This window comes from Thamnophis sirtalis, unplaced genomic scaffold, assembly GCF_051295495.1.
Source record: "Thamnophis sirtalis isolate CommonGarterSnake01/CBP01778 unplaced genomic scaffold, rThaSir2_p1.2 scaffold_3, whole genome shotgun sequence".
NCBI classification, from domain to species: Eukaryota; Metazoa; Chordata; class Lepidosauria; order Squamata; family Natricidae; genus Thamnophis; species Thamnophis sirtalis.
In genome coordinates, this window is record NW_028261383.1 from 169,686,655 (window position 1) to 169,705,331 (window position 18,677).

The following is an 18,677-nucleotide window of genomic DNA, read 5'->3' on the forward strand; positions in this document are numbered from 1 at the left end:
AAACATTTATTTTTACTACAGCTATCCTTCCCAGCAAAGACAATTGTATTGTTTTCCATTTATTCATCTCTGTCTGTATTTTGTACCATAATGGTTCATAATTATATCAGGTCCATATCTTAAGGCCAGAATAGAGAATCTCATGAATGTGTCCCCTGACTTTTGAGGCTGCAGGATAAAGGTTAACAGTTGGGACTGGAATTTCCATCGCTAAGGGATGTGATCCCAAAGTGCAATATTACATAATAGCCATAGCATTAGATTTATATACCGCTTTACAGTGCTTTACCCCTCCTACAAAGCTGTTCGGCCCCATTTTCTGTGTACTTCTAGCAAGTAAATTGTCAGAAGGAATTCTTTAAAAAATGGAGTTAAAGTCTTATACATACAATTAGAAGTTCACCAGTATCAGTTCTGCCCGTTTTGGAATCAGTAATAAATCAGTCCTTGAGCTGAGGGTGGACGTGTGCCTTCAGTTCTGCAAAAAAAAGCAGAAGTCCTTGACGCGGAGAATCCACTATGTTACCGGGCGGCTCCCTCTTCCCACCCCAGATTTATGTTCTGGGGGGTCAAATGGAGCACTGCCCAAACATAGCTTAGCTCGCGGCCTCCTCCTATATCCGGAGAAGAGGTAATCAAACTGTCAAACAGTTGATGGATACTGTTTAGACAGCTTAACGCAGCCAAGGATCCGGAGCTATTAAAAACAACAATCCCCTCAGGCCCCGCCCAAACTGGAAGCCACCATTTACGATTTCCTATCGGCTTCCCCACTGACGGCTTATGAGATGCTGGCATCCCATGGGATGTTGCAATGTCGTAATTGCAAGCCAGTCACTGAGCACATGGATCACAATTACGTGGCCGTGGGGACATTGCCACAGCCAGAACTTAGAGGACCAGTTGTAAATACTACTTGTTCAGTGTCGTTGCTAATTTGAGGAATACCTATAAAAGCAAATGCTTGAACCCCGCTTACGTTTTCTGCCTCTGTTTACTGGGGGACTAATTCTGTTTCTTGCATACATGGAGAAAGGCTATCAGGGAACTTAGCTGTTTTCCTAAAACGTATTCGCAACATATAGACCAGGAACTAAAATGCATGATGTATATGTGCTTGTTGCTAGTTACGCAGGGCAAGTCCTTTTAAATAAGCCTCAGGCTTTATTATAAGAGGACTTGAGAATGTACTGAAAAGTTTGCATAGGAGGATGAAAGCTGTCTGTGTGGGAACCCTCTATCCCTGGTGTTTCCTGGCTGCAGGGTTAGTTTTCATCATCATTATTATGCCTTCAAATAGGTCTTGACTGCTGGAAACTGCCTAGACTGGTCCCTGCAGTTTTCAAGGAAAGATTTTTGGAAGTGGTTTGCCCCTTGGCTGATTCCTAGGGCTGAGAGAGAGAGAGTGACTGACCCAAGGTCACCCAGTTTGTTCATGCTTAATATGGGACCACAATTCTGAGTCTCCCGGTTTGTAATCAGATGCAAGTGAGGTGGAAGTTTGGGCAGGCAGGTTAGAGAGCCTAAGGCAGGGGTCTCAAACTCGTGTCGTCATGGCGTCGTCATGTGACATATTGGGACTTCGCTGAATCGGGCGTGGGCGTGGCCAGTGCGTGAACACATTCGGCCCACTGACCGTGAGTTTTGACAGCCCTGGCCTAAGGCCTGCCTTATTGATGCTGCTGGTGCTCTCTCCAGGTGTGTTCCGTGAAGCCACAACAGAGTTCAATGTGGATGCCCGAGCCTTGACTAAGTCCGGGGGACCTCACATCAAAACCAGAGTATCCAATCCTTCCGGAAACCTTACAGAGAGCTACGTGCGTGATAACGGCGACGGTACCTACAATGTGGAGTACACACCCTATGAAGATGGTGAGTCAGGGGAAAGAGATATATAAGGCGTACGGGAAGAGGTCCTGGTTGACGTCCTGGTTGGGGCAGAAGGAACTAGTTCTTTTGAGATTGTTTTGTCCTCTGGCCCTGCAAAGCCTGCTGTTGTTTTTTTAAAGATGATGAGAGGATGAAATAGTATGTAGGAATAATTTTGGGAGACAGGAGGAAGATTCACAGCCCAGACAACAACAGTTTGATGAATGGAATCTATCTATCTATCTATCTATCTATCTATCTATCTATCTATCTATCTATCTATCTATCTATCTATCTATCTATCTATCTATCTAGACAACAACAGTTTGATGAATGGAATCTATCTATCTATCTATCTATCTATCTATCTATCTATCTATCTATCTATCTATCTATCTATCTATCTATCTATCTATCTATCTATCTATCTATCTATCTATCTATTTGTCTTGTATGCCGCCCACTCCCGGAGGACTCCGGGCGGCTCACAAAAGACAAGGGAAAGGGGGAAACGAGACAAAGACAACATATTAAAAACAAAACCAACATTCACAATTTCCCTGGAGGTAGATGCTTCTCAGCTCCCCCCAGCCTGCTGGAACAGCCGGGACTTGGTGGCTTTGCGGAAGGCCGGGAGGGTAGTAAGGGTCCGGATCTCAACAGGGAGCTCGTTCCAGAGGGCCGGAGCTGCAACAGAGAAGGCTCTCCCCCGGGGAGTCGCCAGCCGACATTGGCTGGCAGATGGAATCCGGAGGAGACCTAACCTGTGCGATTTAATTGGTCTAAGAGAGGTAATTGGCAGGAGGCGGTCTCTCAGGTGCAATCTTGAGTCTGAAGGAGCAGTGGAGGTGGCGAGAACATCTCAGAAGGGAACCCTCCTTAGTTTTCAGGAACAAAGGAGGAGAAAAGTTACTTTCAGGCTTGCAAGATTTTCTTATTGAAATCCTAGAATAAAGGTAGTGTTAGGAGTCACAGCTTGATTTGATTTGATTTGATTGCACTTATATGCTGCCCTATTCCCGGAGGGACTCAGGGCGGCTAACAAATCAAAGGGAGGGAATACAAACAAGGGGGAAAAAAACAACAAACAAGCAACTACAAAAAGAATTTAAAAACAATCAACAGCCACACAGTTCGAGGGGGACAGGAACTCGTCAGCCCCAGGCCTGTCGGAACAGCCAGGTTTTAAGGGCTTTGCGGAAGGCCTGAAGGGTGGTGAGGGTCCGAATCTCCACGGGGAGCTCGTTCCAGAGGGGCCGGAGCAGCCTTCTTGCCTGAACTGCCTGAACTGTGTTTGTGTTACATCAAGAAGTGTGTCCAGTTGTTTTAACATCCCAAAGCGCTTAGGAAGAGCCCAACCTTCCATATAACCTTTCTTGTCTCCCTTTAGGTGTCCACTCAGTTGATGTGACCTATGATGGCAGCCCTGTCCCAAGTAGCCCTTTCCGTGTACCGGTAACTGAAGGGTGTAACCCTGCAAGGGTGAGGGTTCATGGGCCCGGCATCCAAAGTGGGACCACTAACAAGCCCAATAAATTCACAGTGGAGACGAGGTAAGCATTAGAAAGAAGAGAATGCAGCAGTATTTGAAAAGGAGGAATGAACAAGAGAAGCTCTTAGTATTGGCTGGCTACTTTTACCCATCGTTCAAAAAGGCATACATTAAAGTTGATCAAGAATATATACTGTATTTTTGTTGTATCTAGACCAGGGGTGTCAAACTCGCGGCCCGCAAGCCAGATGCATCCCGCAATAGCAATAGCAGTTAGACTTATATACTGCTTCATAGGGCTTTCAGCCCTCTCTAAGCGGTTTACAGAGTCAGCCTATCACCCCCACAGTCTGGGTCCTCATTTCACCCACCTCGGAAAGGATGGAAGGCTGAGTCAACCTTGAGCCGGTGAGATTAGAAACGCTGAACTGCAGATAACAGTCAGCTGAAGTGGCCTGCAGTACTGCACCCTAACCACTGCGCCACCTCAGCTCACACCCACTCCCAGTTTAGCAAAGGAGGAAAAGTCTAGCATTTCAGTGGGGGTCGGGTGGGGAGGAAAGGCAGGCATTGAGGGAGTCAAATTAGTCAAGGACAGATAGCGCCATCGCTTCCTCCTGTATTTTGCAATTTGCAAAAATTTCCCCCTGAGTCAACCCTGAGCCGGTGAGATTTGAACCACCGAACTGCCGAACTAGCAGTCAGCTAAAGTAGCCTGCAGTACTGCACTCTAATCACTGTGCCACCTTGGCTCTAAATAATAAAGATGTTACGGGTATCCCTAAGCAGGCTTTAGGGCCTTAAACAGAAGTGCAGGGCTGTATAGATGAAATCCAAGTGTCCATGATTTCTGACTCTGTAAACTTTACAAATACATTGGCTCCAACATAGAACGTTGGGATTGCCCATCCCTCCAGACTGGTTGAAATGTTCTGATTTTTAGATTCCTTCCCTCTCTCTTTCTCTCATAACAGCTGTAATTCCCCATAATAGAAGGCTTGGTTCAAAGCTCAGGGGGATTCTTTGGAATGCGTGACCCAATGGTTTGTTCTTTCTGCTACAGGGGTGCTGGTACTGGGGGCCTGGGCCTAGCAGTTGAAGGTCCCTCTGAAGCAAAAATGTCCTGCACCGACAACAAAGACGGCAGCTGTTCTGTGGAGTACATCCCCTATGAGCCTGGCACCTACAACCTTAATGTCACATACGGTGGTCACCAAGTGCCAGGTATGACTTGAGCTTGATGTAGTGCAGTGGTGGGTTTCAAAAATAGTTTGAACCTACTCTGTGGGTGTGGCCTCCTTTGTGGGAGTGGCTTGCCGCCCATGTGACCGGATGGGAGGGGCTTGCCGCCCATGTGACCGGATGGGAGTGGCTTGCTGCCCATGTGACCGGATATGAAGATGCCGACGACACTTGTCAGAACCACCTTAAATTACCTCACACACAGCACTGGCCTGCATAAGAATAGGATGTAAACTTGTTTTTTAAAAGGCATCTTTGGTTTGCGTTAAAACAACTTCAACACACGCAATGTTCTGATTGCACCACAAACGCAGTAGCCATCCTTACCTTTCACAGAGGCACTGAGTTTTATAAATATGAGCATGATAGTGTAGAATAATCATATCCAAGGACCAGTGGTGGGTTTCAAAAAAGTTTGGAACCTCTTCTGTAGGTGTGGCCTGCTTTCCGGGTCCACTGGTGGAACCTCTTCTAAGCGGTTCGGTAGATTTGACGAACCGGTTCTACCGAATAGGTGCGAACTGGTAGGAACCCACCTCTGATGTAGTGATAATAGGGATGGCAGGGAAGTTAGAATTTGGTAACTGAACTGGTTTGGCGGTGGCAATCCCTCAAGAGTTCAACAGGTCACACCTATCTGGGCCACAAGTGCAACATGGCTTAAATGCTATTGACAATTCGTCATAGTCACTAGCTCGGCAGTTTTTTAGGCTATGATCAGCCTAGGCTGGAGAAACTATTCCGAGATAGAAGAGTGGTTGCCTTTTTATAGGACGATATGTTAACAGTACTTGAGTAGTGGTCTTCCCCTCTTGAAGCCTTATGCGCCTACAGAGTAGTAGTCTCTCTGTGGAGGAGGAGACTCAGTCTCTTTGAGTGTGGTTGGATGACTCTGGTGTAAAGAAAGAGGAAATCACTTTCCTTGCAATATGGGCAGAAAAGTAGTGATGAGTTTGATGATGGAAGAGGTAGCCAGGCCCCCTCCTCCTCCTCCTCTGTTCTGGGCATGCAGTTTCTACTGGACGAAAAAGCCTTGTAGGCCCTATCCAGCCTTTGGCCCAAAGAAAATTGCCTCATCATTTATTGCATTTATATCCACTTGCTTCTCTGGGAGCTGAAGAGACGACTTGTGTGGAATCTAATTTTACTAATTAGATCAATTTTATTTGTACAATAACAATGGGGCAGCCCTTGAAGAGCATTCAGAGACTTCAGCTCGTCCAGAATGCAGCCGCGCGAGCGATTGTGGGTGCACCTCGGTACACCCACGTTACACCTATCCTCCGCGAGCTGCACTGGTTACCGAATGGTCTCCGGATACGCTTCAAGGTGCTAGTCGTCACTTATAAAGCCCTTCATGGTATTGGACCTGGGTACTTGAGAGACCGCCTGCTGCCCATTACCTCCCAAAGACCCATTAGATCACACAGATTAGGCCTCCTCCGGGTTCCGTCTACTAGCCAATGTCATCTGGCTACTACCCGGGGGAGGGCCTTCTCTGTGGCGGCTCCGGCCCTGTGGAACGAACTCCCCGCAGAGATTCGGACCCTCACCTCTCTCCAGGCCTTCCGAAAAGCCGTTAAAACCTGGCTGTGGCGGCAGGCCTGGGGTCGATGAGTTCCCTTCTCCTCTCGAATTGTGTGGCTGTTGGTTGTTTTTAAATGCCCTGTACTTTTGTAGTTTTTGTGTTTCCCTTCCCCTCCTTGGGTTTGTGCACCGCCCTGAGTCCTGCCGGGAATAGGGCGGCATATAAATAAAATGAAACTCAAACTCAATCCCGTGAGGTGTATTAGGTTGAAACATAGTGGTTGGCCCAGTGTTTGTGACTGAACCAGGGACCTGGCTCCGGGCTCCCCCAATTCTGAATCTCAATCTCTGCACTGGTTCCCCATCATTTCTATAGGTATAAGCCACTACTGTGGAACTGTTATTCTTGGCTAAAAGGTTAATGAAATGGATGTCTTTACCCTGGTTGCTTCTGAAAAGAGGAGTGCATAAGTTGCATTTAGGTTTTGGAGCGCTTCAGCTGCTCTTATCTAAGCAATAATTGCCAAACCAGGAAGGGTGGAGCAGGAAATTCTAACTCCTGGCATAGGATTGGATGGGTACAGTAGGATATCCTGGGCTGAATACATGGTGCCTGTCCAAGCTATTGTAACTTCTTCGTGCTGATAACTAATAGCAGGTATTGTCGTCCGATGGCTGGAGCATGTTCAGACTCATCAAATTAGTTGGTCACTCGCTAAAGCTCACCTTTCCCAAGCTTCCTTAAAGGCCAGAAAGATAAGCAGGATAGCAAAAGAGGTTGTGAAAATAAGGATTGCAAATGTGCCTCTTTCAATGCAATGAATGGTGAGAAATCAAATAACCCTTTTAAAAAACTACAAGGAGCTTACTCCAAGTTGCAGCTTCTTGACTCAGGTTATGTTTCTTCCTCCTCTGTAGGAAGCCCATTCAAAGTCCCTGTGCATGATGTGGTGGATTCATCCAAGGTAAAATGTTCGGGCCCTGGTCTGACTCCTGGTGTCGTCAGAGCCAATGTCCCCCAGTCCTTTACGGTGGACACCAGCAAGGCAGGTGTGGCACCCCTCGAGGTTAAAGTCCAAGGTCCAAAGGGTAAGTAAATCTCCACCTGACTGGACAAATGATATCTCCTTTGAGCTGGGTTCATCCCTCACCTCTTGCCCCTTGTCCTGCAGGTGTAGTTGAACCTGTAGATGTAGTGGATAATGCTGATGGTACTCAGACTGCAAGTTACGTACCAAGTCGCGAAGGACCATACAACATTGCTGTGCGCTATGGAGACGACGAGGTGCCTCACAGGTAAGAATGGATTGGCGGAGGCCAAAGAACAGAAGCCTCTGTGACAGAAATGCAGAAACATAGCATTCATTGACCAGCTTTTGATCCTTACTATTAACAAACCTCTCTTTTCCCAGAGAACCCTATTTGAAAAGTGGGAGCTCAAAGGGCCTGAGAAGAGCTGCTGTAGCATTTGGGATACCTTACAGGGTGGTTTCCTGCATTATACTTACTCTAGAGGAGTGATGGGATTCAAGTAATTTAACAATCGGTTCTCTGCCCTAATGACAAGCTGGGTAGGCGTGGCTCGGTGGTCATGTGACTGGGTGGGCGTGGCCAACTCAAGGTCACTCAGGTCGATGGGCGCTTCGCCTTAGCTGTGACAATGGTAATAAGGGTTAACCGGAGAGGCAGTTTCTGTAAGCAGGTCAATAAAGATGAGGCTAGAAACAACACCAGAATGTTTCCTTCCTGCCTTCCTTACAGGATTAGCCCCGTAAAGTGGGAAAAAACAAAAGGAGATTTCTTCCAACAACTGGTTCTCCGAACTGCTTAGAAAGTTACCAACCGGTTCTCCCGAATAGGTGCGAACTGGCTGAATCCCACCACTGCTCTAGAGTGACATAGTGAACGGTCTGTAAATAGTTGTTTTTGAGGCCTTCAACCATGAAGAAAGGGCAGACCTGGTGGTAACCTGGTGGTTTTATTCCATAGTAAACAGAACTTGCAGAAAATAGAAATTGCCTAGTTGTCAACTCTTAAGAGTCACTAGAATGCTTGCTTGAGCTAACTCTCAATATTCCTCATTATCTTGGTTAGTAACGTGAGAAAAAAGCCAAAAAAGCTTCCACCGCCCATTATTTTTAAGGGCAGAAGATACTCAGGGGAATGCGTCCCCCTGTTTATGTACAGTAGCTTCTGCTGAAGCTGCACCAAAAGCTCTCTTATTGAATCTGCCCTTGCCTTTATCTTGAAAAGGGCAGCCCTTAGTCCCTGTTCTAGCTTTTTTTCAATCTAATGCATTCCCAATATATTCAGAGCAGTGGTGGGTTTCAAAAATTGTTCGAACCTACTCTGTGGGTGTGGCCTCCTTTGTGGGAGTGGCTTGCCGCCCATGTGACCGGATGGGAGTGGCTTGCCGCCCATGTGACCGGATATGAAGATGCCGACGACACTTGTCAGAACCACCTTAAATTACCTCACACACAGCACTGGCATGCATAAGAATAGGATGTAAACTTGTTTTTTAAAAGGCATCTTTGGTTTGCGTTAAAACAACTTCAACACACGCAATGTTCTGATTGCACCACAAACGCAGTAGTCATCCTTACCTTTCACAGAGGCACTGAGTTTTATAAATAGGAGCATGATAGTGTAGAATAATCATATCCAAGGACCAGGGGTGGGTTTCAAAAATTTTTGGAACCTCTTCTGTAGGTGTGGCCTGCTTTCCGGGTCCACTGGTGGAACCTCTTCTAACCGGTTCGGTAGATTTGACGAACCGGTTCTACCGAATAGGTGCGAACTGGTAGGAGCCCACCTCTGATTCAGAGTCAGCTTCACAAAACTCAATTCAACGTGGCTGAAAGGAATTCTGAGGGTATATTCTTATTTCTTGGGTGGGTGTCAGTTTCTAAAGACTATAATGTGTTGCAAAATAGGACAATTACAATAATTTCTGATGCTGAGGAGCATTTGTGCACCTTAGAAGTGCAGGGCGTCCTCAGACTTTTTGATAAACTTGGAAACTTAGCCCTCACATTTCTTCTTTCTTGTATTTCTCCAGCCCCTTCAAAGTGAAGGTTCTACCTACTCATGATGCTAGCAAGGTAAAGGCCAGTGGTCCCGGGCTAAACACTACAGGTGTTCCAGCCAGCTTGCCAGTAGAGTTTACAATTGACGCTAAGGACGCTGGAGAAGGCTTGTTGGCTGTACAGATCACGGTGAGTGGAAATAGGCCGCCGAGATGGGATTGCAGGTAGACCAAATGAATTCTTGATAGGGGTGATTGTGGATTGCTAGATGTGTGCACAACTGTATCCTTCAGGATGAGTAGCAGTTCTCGCTTATCAGTAGGCAGACAGCTGCATTCTGCACTGTGGGGTTTACTCAAAGTCCTGAGCTAAGGATCCTAAACTATAAAGTGATGAATCTGAGCTCTGCAAAGTCTTTGTTGGTCACTGTTGTATGATTCGTTCGTTCGTTCGTTCGTTCGTTCGTTCGTTCGTTCGTTCGTTAGTTAGTTAGTTAGTTAGTTAGTTATGACCACAGCTCCTCCACAGTCACCCTTTATTGATTTATTTGTTTGTTTGTTTATTCGTTTGTTTATTTATTTATTTATTTATTTATTTATTCCAAACTTATTTCTTCATCCCAAATAAGTGAATGAGTTTTTTTTTGTGTTGGTCTCTTTAAAAAGAACAGCTGGTTTTACTAGCAGTATCTAGTGATTGCAGGTTTGGGGTAACAGCCTAAACCAGGACTTCCCAAACACTTCCCGCCTCATCAGCCCCTTCAGATTGTTCATTGACTCCCAGACGTTTAGTCTATGAAAATAATGTAGTCAAATACTACTTTAAATAATAGTTCTATGGGTATACTAACAGTAATAATACCACGGGCTCTGACAGAATCATGATCAAACCATTGCAAAAGGCAGCTTTTACTTGGAAAAGTTTACATCCTGCAACAATACCTTTAATACTATCAAGGAACAACATCTCCCTATCCCAGATCCTTGGGGAAAACTTGATGTGGATAAAAATGTCAATTCCAGTCTAGATATCTGGTTTTGTCGTGCCACGATGCTGACTCTGTGAACCGCTTAGAGAGGGCAGAAAGCCCTATGAAGCGGTATATAAGTCTAACTGCTATTGCTATTGATAACCTTCCCCCGGTTCTACATCAGCCCCCTTACTTGCCTTGCTCTTTGCTCAGGATCCTGAAGGCAAACCCAAAAAGGCCACCATCCGGGACAACCAAGATGGCACCTACACAGTATCTTACGTTCCCGACATGACTGGCCGCTACACCATTCTCATCAAGTATGGCGGGGATGAGATTCCCTACTCACCCTACCGTATCCGTGCTTTACCAACCGGTGATGCCAGCAAGTGTACGGTGACAGGTGAGAGCTTTTCCGGGCAAGGGGTCTCAGGGCGGGGGGTGGGGGGGAGAAGATGCTGGAGGGTGGGCAAGTCACGCTGAACCAATGCCACGCCCCACACAGACTGCTTTTTGCCGGGCACCTCCGGCCCCACTGCGCATCACTGTGGGGAAAGGGATTTGTGTTTTCTCTGTGCGTGTGTTTTTTTTTTAATTGTGCACTGTTTTGTGTGATTTTTGTCTCACTTTGATTACCCTTGCTCTTTGCCCTTTCACCTCAGTGTCGATTGGAGGTCATGGGCTAGGTAAGCAGCTTGCTGATGGCTCCCCCCTCCCCTCCGTCTGCTTGCTCCCTCTACAGTTTTCCCCTTGCATGGTTCCCCTCCCCTGCATTAGATTCCACCTGCGCTTGAGATTGGGCAGCAGGATCTCCTTCGAACTGGGAAGAGCCTGTTTTAAAATACACGTATACTAGAACTAGGCCGTCCAATGAATCTGTTAATACTGCTGTGCCTTTTGCCAGAAATAATACAGAGCTGCTATTTATTGTTCCTCTTGCCACGCAAAGGAACATCTTAAGTAAAACATTAGGATGGAATGACTTGAACATTTAAGAGAGTAGGCTCTTCAAGAGCCGAGGTGGCGCAGTGGTTAGGGTGCAGTGCTGAAGGCCACTACAGCTGACTGTTATCTGCAGTTCAGCGGTTCTAATCTCACCGGCTCAAGGTTGACTCAGCCTTCCATCCTTCCGAGGTGGGTGAAATGAGGACCCAGACTGTGGGGGCGATAGGCTGACTCTATAAACCCCTTAGGAGAGGGCTGAAAGCCCTATGAAGCGGTATATAAGTCGAACTGCTATTGCTATTGCTAATTGCAGTCCTGCTGATCAGTCAGTCAACGGTTAAGATTGTCATTTTAAAAACCAATTATCAGAGTATTTTTTTTTTAAATAGATATAACTCTGGCAGATTAATGGGGACATAAATGGTTTTACTCTACTATAATAGCAATAGCAATAGCAGTAGACTTATATACCGCTTCATAGGCCTTTCAGGCCTCTCTAAGCGGTTTACAGAGAGTCAGCATATTGCCCCCAACAATCTGGGTCCTCATTTTACCCACCTCGGAAGGATGGAAGGCTGAGTCAACCCTGAGCCGGTGAGATTTGAACCGCTGACCTGCTGATCTAGCAGTAGCCTGCAGTGCTGCATTTAACCACTGCGCCACCTTGGCTATAAAAATGCCAGTCTGTAAGAAGGACCCCTAATCAGCTCTCCCGGCCTGGAGAAGAGTAGATAACCTTCATGCCCTAATGCAGGGCTCGCTTCTCTCTTCACGCATGACGGACTGAGCCAGGGATCGTGGTCCGCGTGAACATCTGGGCTATCAGTTCTACCTCTGATTACATCATATTCCTCACGTAGCCCAGATTGTGTCGTGAACGTTGAGCTGAGATGACTGATGTTTTCCTCCAACAATTCAGCTAAGGGTTACTTATAACTTTGGCAAGCCGCTCTGCCTGATTGGCAAAACCGTACATACTTTTCCTTGTGAGGTGGAAAAAAAAACACCTTGGGCCGCATCCAACTCAGTGAACTGCTGAGAAACAAGCAGGTGGATTTAAATGTCAGGGTAAGATTGCAGCATGGTAGTCCTGAACCCCCCCACCCCTTCCCCAGTTCCCCGGGGAAGCCCCCTCCTCTCCCTTCCCTGTGCTCTTGAAGTCACCCTCTTGCTTGTACCATGAAGGGTGTGTCTTTATAATCAGAAGTAAATGGATTGGCATCATGCATGTTTCCTAACCTTTCGGGGGAAGGTTTCCTCTCTATAGACAGGGGTGTTGCAAGCTTTGGGGTGGCTGGAGGGGGCTTGTCCTGGAAGATGCCTATTGTCAAGGTGCAGAAGTCTTGAAGCAGGGAACAGATTTTATTTATAGAAGTGACCAGAAAAATCTCCCATGTTAATTGCAGAACTGCTGGAGAATTATTTTCAGACCGGGGAAGTTTATTTTGACCCAAATAACAGCGATGATAATATTTCTTACATTGCTCAAATTTTTGTACCCTTGGTGTTAATACATGCTTGAATAGGTGCGAACTGGTAGGAACCCACCTCTGATTCTCTCAATATGAAAAAGTTGCTGATCTCTGACATCCAAAGAAGAACTATAAATTGCAAGGGATGAACAGGTCTTTAGCATGGACCTAGCTTGCCAGCTAGTGAGAGACATATTTTTGGCATTTCTATAACCGATGGAGTTCACAAGTAATCTGAGTAGGGAAAGCACTCGCCCAAAGCTTGCTCTTGTGTGCCAAACTGGCAATACCGTATATGAATTCAGGCATCTCCCTTGTCAATACTGAAAAATATTTACCCTGCCAAAATAATACTAATTCTGGGTTCCCAAAAAAGGAACATAGGCCACTGTGGAAGTCTTGATGACTTTGCTTAACCTGTGAATTCAGTGTCCTGGTAAGAAAGCAACAGATTCAGGAGAAAATAGCTTAAAAATTGAAGCAATTTATCTAATTCAGTGTTTCTCAACCTTGGCCACTTGAAGATGTCTGGACTTCAACTCCCAGAATTCCCCAGCCAGCATTCGCTGGCTGGGGAATTCTGGGAGTTGAAGTCCAAACATCTTCAAGTAGCCAAGGTTGAGAAACACTGATCTAATTTATAAAGCCACCTATTTCATGAGCAAGTGACTCTGGGCACAAACCTAAAATGGTAAATATCTAAAATTGTTAACAGTGTCATGAACAAATATTAAAGTGCCTCGCCTCATTCGCCTTACTTCAGCACCTTGAGAATTGTAGTTTATAGAGCAGTGTTTCTCAACCTTGTCAACTTGAAGATGTCTGGACTTCAACTCCCAGGATTCCCCAGCCAGCGAATGCTGGCTGGGGAATTCTGGGAGTTGAAGTCCAGACATCTTCAAGTTGCCAAGATTGAGAAACACTGTTATATAGAGAGTGGGCTGCCAATTGGAATTTCAGCTAAGGTTTTCTCTTAATAGAAAAAAAAAACTAATCACCACATAGAAGTTATTATTCAGAATTCAGAAAAGCACCTTTACGTATGGCCCTTCCCATCCTTCCCCTGTTAAGTTGGAGCCCTCCCAAAAACTTTTGGCATTGATAGTTACAGCCACGTGAAACGGTTCCCTTGCTTCAAGAATCTGCTCCTGATAGTGACTGACCATAGCTTTGATAACTATAATTAACACCAACTACTATTTGCTCTATTTCTCAACGTGAAGTTGTCTGGCTTAGTCCTAGGGGCTGATAAGAAGTGTCAGGTGTGTTTCTGATCTAGTTCTCAGCCATTTGTAGGGTTCCTAACTTATATTTTCCCTCCACACCTTTGCAAATAGCAACTGAAGCCCTGATGTTGCTCTTCTTTTGACACCTCAACAGCTTCCTCCCTGCATGAAGTGCATGGACAACTAGGAGCAAGCTACTGAGATACATAAAGAGGGGCCTGGGCTAAAGCTTCTGGCAGTAAGGAATGGGCAGCATTCTCTCTCTATACGGAACTGAGTTGAGATGGGGCCTAGTTTCAGCCAATTGGTTTTTGTTCCCTTTTAAAGATACGTGATTTTCTAAAAGAGTTTACTGATACACTGTTAGAAGTGTTGGCTGAAGCGGCCACAGTTATTAGCAGCCAAGAGGTGAGGGATTTAGCTCTAGTTCTGCTTATACGGAAGGCATTCTGCAGTGAATGTTAGGGAGCCACGCTGTGGAAGGGGTTCTCGCCTGATTTTGCACTGAGTTATCTCAATTTGATCCTTCATGGTTCTATTATCTATTTGTGAACCAGTCTTTTGATTCCGTGACCCGTCAAAAGCGCGTTCCACAAAAGCGCGGTCGACGAAATCGCGTATGTGACGTCATCACAACGCGACGAAAAAGATCGAAAAATTGAAATAAAAATTAAATTACAGCAAGCCGATTCACATAAAGGTAAGGGTTAGGTTAAGGGTTAGGGTTAGGGTTAGGTTAAGGGTTAGGGTTAGGGTTAGAGCGTTAGCGTTACGTTTAGCGTTAGGTTAAGGGTTAGCGTTAGGTTTTTCATTACGTTAAGGGTTAGGTTAAGGGTTAGGTTTAGGGTTAGGTTTAGGGTTAGGTTTGGGGGGGTTAGGGGAAGGTTTTAGCTTTATTTTTACATTTTTCGATCTTTTTCGATCTTTTTCGTCGCGCTGTGATGACGTCACATACGCGCTTTCGTCGACCGCGATTTTGTCGTCCGCGGTTTTGTGGTAGAACCTTTGATTCCACCTTCCCTCACTAAATGTGTTGGGGGAATTGGCAATACAGGTTGATCCAACCTTCCTCAGTCAAGATATCTTTCAGAGAGACTGTGATGGGAGCTTCCAGAGTTGACCACCAAGCCCAATTTGAAGGCCCCCCCGTTTTAAGGAACCCGGTTTGCCGGAAAGGCTTGAGAGTTTAGCAGATTCAGAGTGGAAGAGGAGGAGGAAAGGCTGGGTGCGGGTTTGGGATCAGGTTCTCCCTTTCCCATAATTCGTTCTTTCGCTAGGAGCTGGCATTGGTCCCACCATCCAGATTGGTGAAGAGACCGTCATCACGGTGGATGCCAAGGCTGCTGGAAAAGGCAAGGTGACCTGTACCGTGTGCACCCCAGATGGCACGGAGGTAGATGTGGACGTGGTAGAAAATGAGGATGGGACCTTTGACATCTTCTACACGGCACCCCAGCCGGGCAAATACGTCATCTGTGTACGCTTTGGAGGGGAGCATATTCCCAACAGCCCGTTCCAGGTTACGGTGAGTTTTTTACCCTAAGGCGGGAGAAATCTTCATATCGGCGGCCTCCAATGGAGCCTGCTGTGGTAGCTTTTGTGGGGAATATTTGTATTTTTTTTGTATTTGTTTATTACTTATAGGCCGCCCTTTTCCCTGAGGGGACTCAGGGCAGCTCACAATTTATGGGGAGGGGAATACAAGACGAGACATGAGACAGTACATAAGTAAAAGTAGAACACAACATTCATTCATCATTCGGGTGGGGACGGATTAGAATCTTTATCCCCAGGCCTGACGGGATAGCCAGGTCTTGAGGGCTGTGCGGAAGGTCTGGATGGTGGTGAGGGTGCGAATCTCCACGGGGAGATCGTTCCAAAGGGTCGGAGCTACTACTGAAAAGGCTCCTGTGCAGCTCTGCCTCCTGTGTAGACAAAGTGCAATCATCTTTCAGGTGGAAGCAAGTAGAAGCAAGTTGTGTGCAAATTTGTCCAAAGGTTCTGATGAAATGGCTGCCCCAGTTTCCTCCCCCCAATTCCTTTGCATACAACCCCCCCCTCCACACACACACACAATAAATAAAAGGAGGAAGCAGCTGGTGCCTGGATTTAAAAACTCTTTTGAGTGGGAGGTGGGAGAGTATGTAAAGCTAATTGGTTAACAAGTATAATTGGTACAAAACAACTTTTATTTCTGGGTAGTATAAACATGGGAGTAAATGCATTTTCTGTGCAGAGAAAAGCAGGGGGCCTGCTGGAATGATTGCCCAGCTGCCTGCTTCCTAGAGCAGCAACCACAGTGCTTCCTACCGAATCCAGTTTTGAGACATGATTCTACTTAATTAAAGACAACAACAACGAGGAGCTATAAATTAGGCAGTCTCTGTATTCTTTGCAGCTGGTTCCTGAAAAAGTTACACTTAAACTCATCCAATTTTGCCACGCCATGTATCTTGAGGACTAGAAACTTGTTTTTTTTTTTAAATATCAAGATGGCAGACCCATGTTCGCAAGTGCGTTGCTTCAGTTTCTAAGTTTAGGGGTTGCATTTCAGAATGCTTTCTCATGGAAATCACCGGTGTGGAACCAAGGAGGACAGAAGTGACAAAGGGTGTGTATCAGTGGTGGGTTGTAGGCGGTACGCCCCAGTACGGGTGTACAGGAGCCTGCCCGGAGCACCGGATACCGTTCCGGTACAGTGCTCCGGAGGGCTCACTTGCCCGTCTGAGCTCCTTACCTGTCCTTTAAGCCTTTGGTGGTTCCATGCATGTGCATGGCACCAACGGCGCCAACACCAAGCAGCTGGAGCGTTGTGGGGGCTTGCCAAAGTATCGCAGGAGAGTATGATGCATGCGCGCACCGGGTGCGTCCATTCAGGTGACGCCGGGCCCATTCCAACCAGTATGGTTGGAACGGGATGCGGAACCCACCACTGGTGTGTATGAATAAGAGAGAGCTTTCCCCCACTTGACAGTGGATTCTAAAGGTTAAAAGCAAGTTAGCACTTCAAAACTGTGATGTGCAATTTACCCGTCTTTAACAAGTGACTCATTGTTTGGCTTTTGGAAGCCGTGTCTTCCTGTTCAAATATTTGTAACACTTTCCAGTTTCCAACACAAAAGGAGAGTCCTGGCTCACCTCAATGGAAGGAGGGGAAAGGGAGGGGTGCTGAAGCAGGCAAGGCCTTTCCTCTTCCTCCTCCTCCTCTCTTGTGGCTTTAGGAATAAACAGGCAAGAGAAGTCCCTGAATCAAGGGAGCTTGGATTTGCTGGGAAGCAATTAACTGTTTCTCCTTCCCCACCTTCCTTAGCAAGCTGGAGGCTCCCCTTTGGATTTTCAATTCCCCAGTTGCAGAAACTTAGGGGCTTACTTGTTAATTCCCCTCGCCTTCTCTTGATGTTGGCTTTTGCAGCACAAACTTTAAATGCGGTGTGATAGCTCTCAGCCACTCCCTGCTAGTCCATGATCTGCATCTCACTGCCAACTTGAGGTGCCAGAATGAGGCAAGTTGACCTGAGATAGCCTTTTCCCGAGCAGATGTGCTAGCCAACAACTCATCCCAGCCAGCATGGCGGATGGTAGGGGTGATGGGGGCTGTTGAAAGCATCTGGCAGGTGTGGGAGAAGGACACGCACTGACATCTCCGTGTTTTCTGCTTGGCCGTTTGACTTCCAAGGAAGCTCATTACTTCGATGACAACCAGCAGTTCATGATCCCAACTTGGGTTATCCCAACTGTAGTGTGATTTGATTGATCCTCTATTGCCTCACCATCCCCGAAGCCACCTCTTTTCGTGTCTGTTTACAGCAGTGTTTCCCAACCTTGGCAACTTGAAGATGTCCGGACTTCAACTCCCAGAATTCCCGAGCCAGCATTTGCTGGCTGGGGAATTCTGGGAATTGAAGTCCGGACATCTTCAAGTTGCCATGGTTGGGAAACACTAGTCCACCGCTATGCATTTTGGATTTACACAAGGATGCACTCCTCCCGGAAAAGCACATCCGTATATTAAGCCCACCTGCGCAGAAAAGATGCACACATTTCTTGTCAACCCCCCAAAATTCAGGCAGAGTATTGAAAACCTTTAAAAAGGGGGGCGGGGGGAAAACGTACTTTTTCTATTTTAACGCCTCTCGGTGCATGAGCAAATGTCAAAACTCCTCTGCTGAGTTTCTACTACGTAATTTCAGGCAGCCTCTTCTCCCAGTGTAGATTGGTGCTGTATTATATAACACATGTTGCAGTGAGATCATTATTTGGGATTGGCAATCAATGAAGAGGGGGGTGTGCGTGTGCGTGTGTGTGTGTGTGTGTGTGTGTGTGTGTGTGATCTAGGTCTTAGGAAAATAAAGGCTCCCTTAAATCAAACTGGACGCCCGGTGACTTCCTGGATGTGTCTTTTTTTCCCCTCCTTTTGGCAGCAATACCAAATTAGCTTGCCATTGTTTTCTCCCAATTTTTCCAATTTCCGATCTAACATATAGCATTGGAGTTTCCAAGTGGTTCCCCCATTCAAGCTGTTGTGGCCCAGTAGGTGCCGTTGGAGCTGCCACCAGACTCCCGACAGCAAGGGGCCCTATGAGTCGGCTCTGGAGGATATGGAAGACCCTGGACAGGGTTCCGACTCTGAGCAGGGTGCAGAGAGGCTGGTTGGCCACCAGGAGGCACCTGAGCCTTGGACTAGTGGGAGGAGACAAGGGAGAGTGAGCCGGAGGCCAGCAGTGAGTTGTTCCTGGATGCACGCCATCGAAGAGCTATTAGGCGTCAGGAACAATTCCGCAATTACAGGAGGTGATTGTACTCAGCTGGTGGTCATTAGGCTCCTCTCCAGACTATAAAAAGACTGCTTGTGCACACGCCCCTCTTTGCAGAAGTCAACGCAGGATTGAATGTCAGAGGACATTA

At 46.6% G+C, this 18,677-nt stretch overlaps 1 protein-coding gene across 6 annotated transcripts in view; it reads left to right on the plus strand.

Moving 5' to 3' along the window:
* FLNA (filamin A) overlaps positions 1-18,677 on the plus strand; it is a 117,252-nt gene that overhangs the window by 65,717 nt on the left and 32,858 nt on the right. For 3 of the 6 annotated variants that reach the window (XM_087710879.1, XM_087710880.1, XM_087710883.1), the window contains exons 23-31: positions 1,699-1,872; positions 3,260-3,422; positions 4,425-4,585; positions 7,049-7,219; positions 7,303-7,426; positions 9,192-9,348; positions 10,343-10,532; positions 10,792-10,815; positions 15,050-15,297. In XM_087710879.1, the coding sequence (XP_087567005.1) occupies positions 1,699-1,872; positions 3,260-3,422; positions 4,425-4,585; positions 7,049-7,219; positions 7,303-7,426; positions 9,192-9,348; positions 10,343-10,532; positions 10,792-10,815; positions 15,050-15,297 (1,412 nt within the window). The remainder of the gene's footprint in view (positions 1-1,698; positions 1,873-3,259; positions 3,423-4,424; positions 4,586-7,048; positions 7,220-7,302; positions 7,427-9,191; positions 9,349-10,342; positions 10,533-10,791; positions 10,816-15,049; positions 15,298-18,677) is intronic. The other 3 variants (XM_087710881.1, XM_087710882.1, XM_087710884.1) reach the window with 1 other exon arrangement.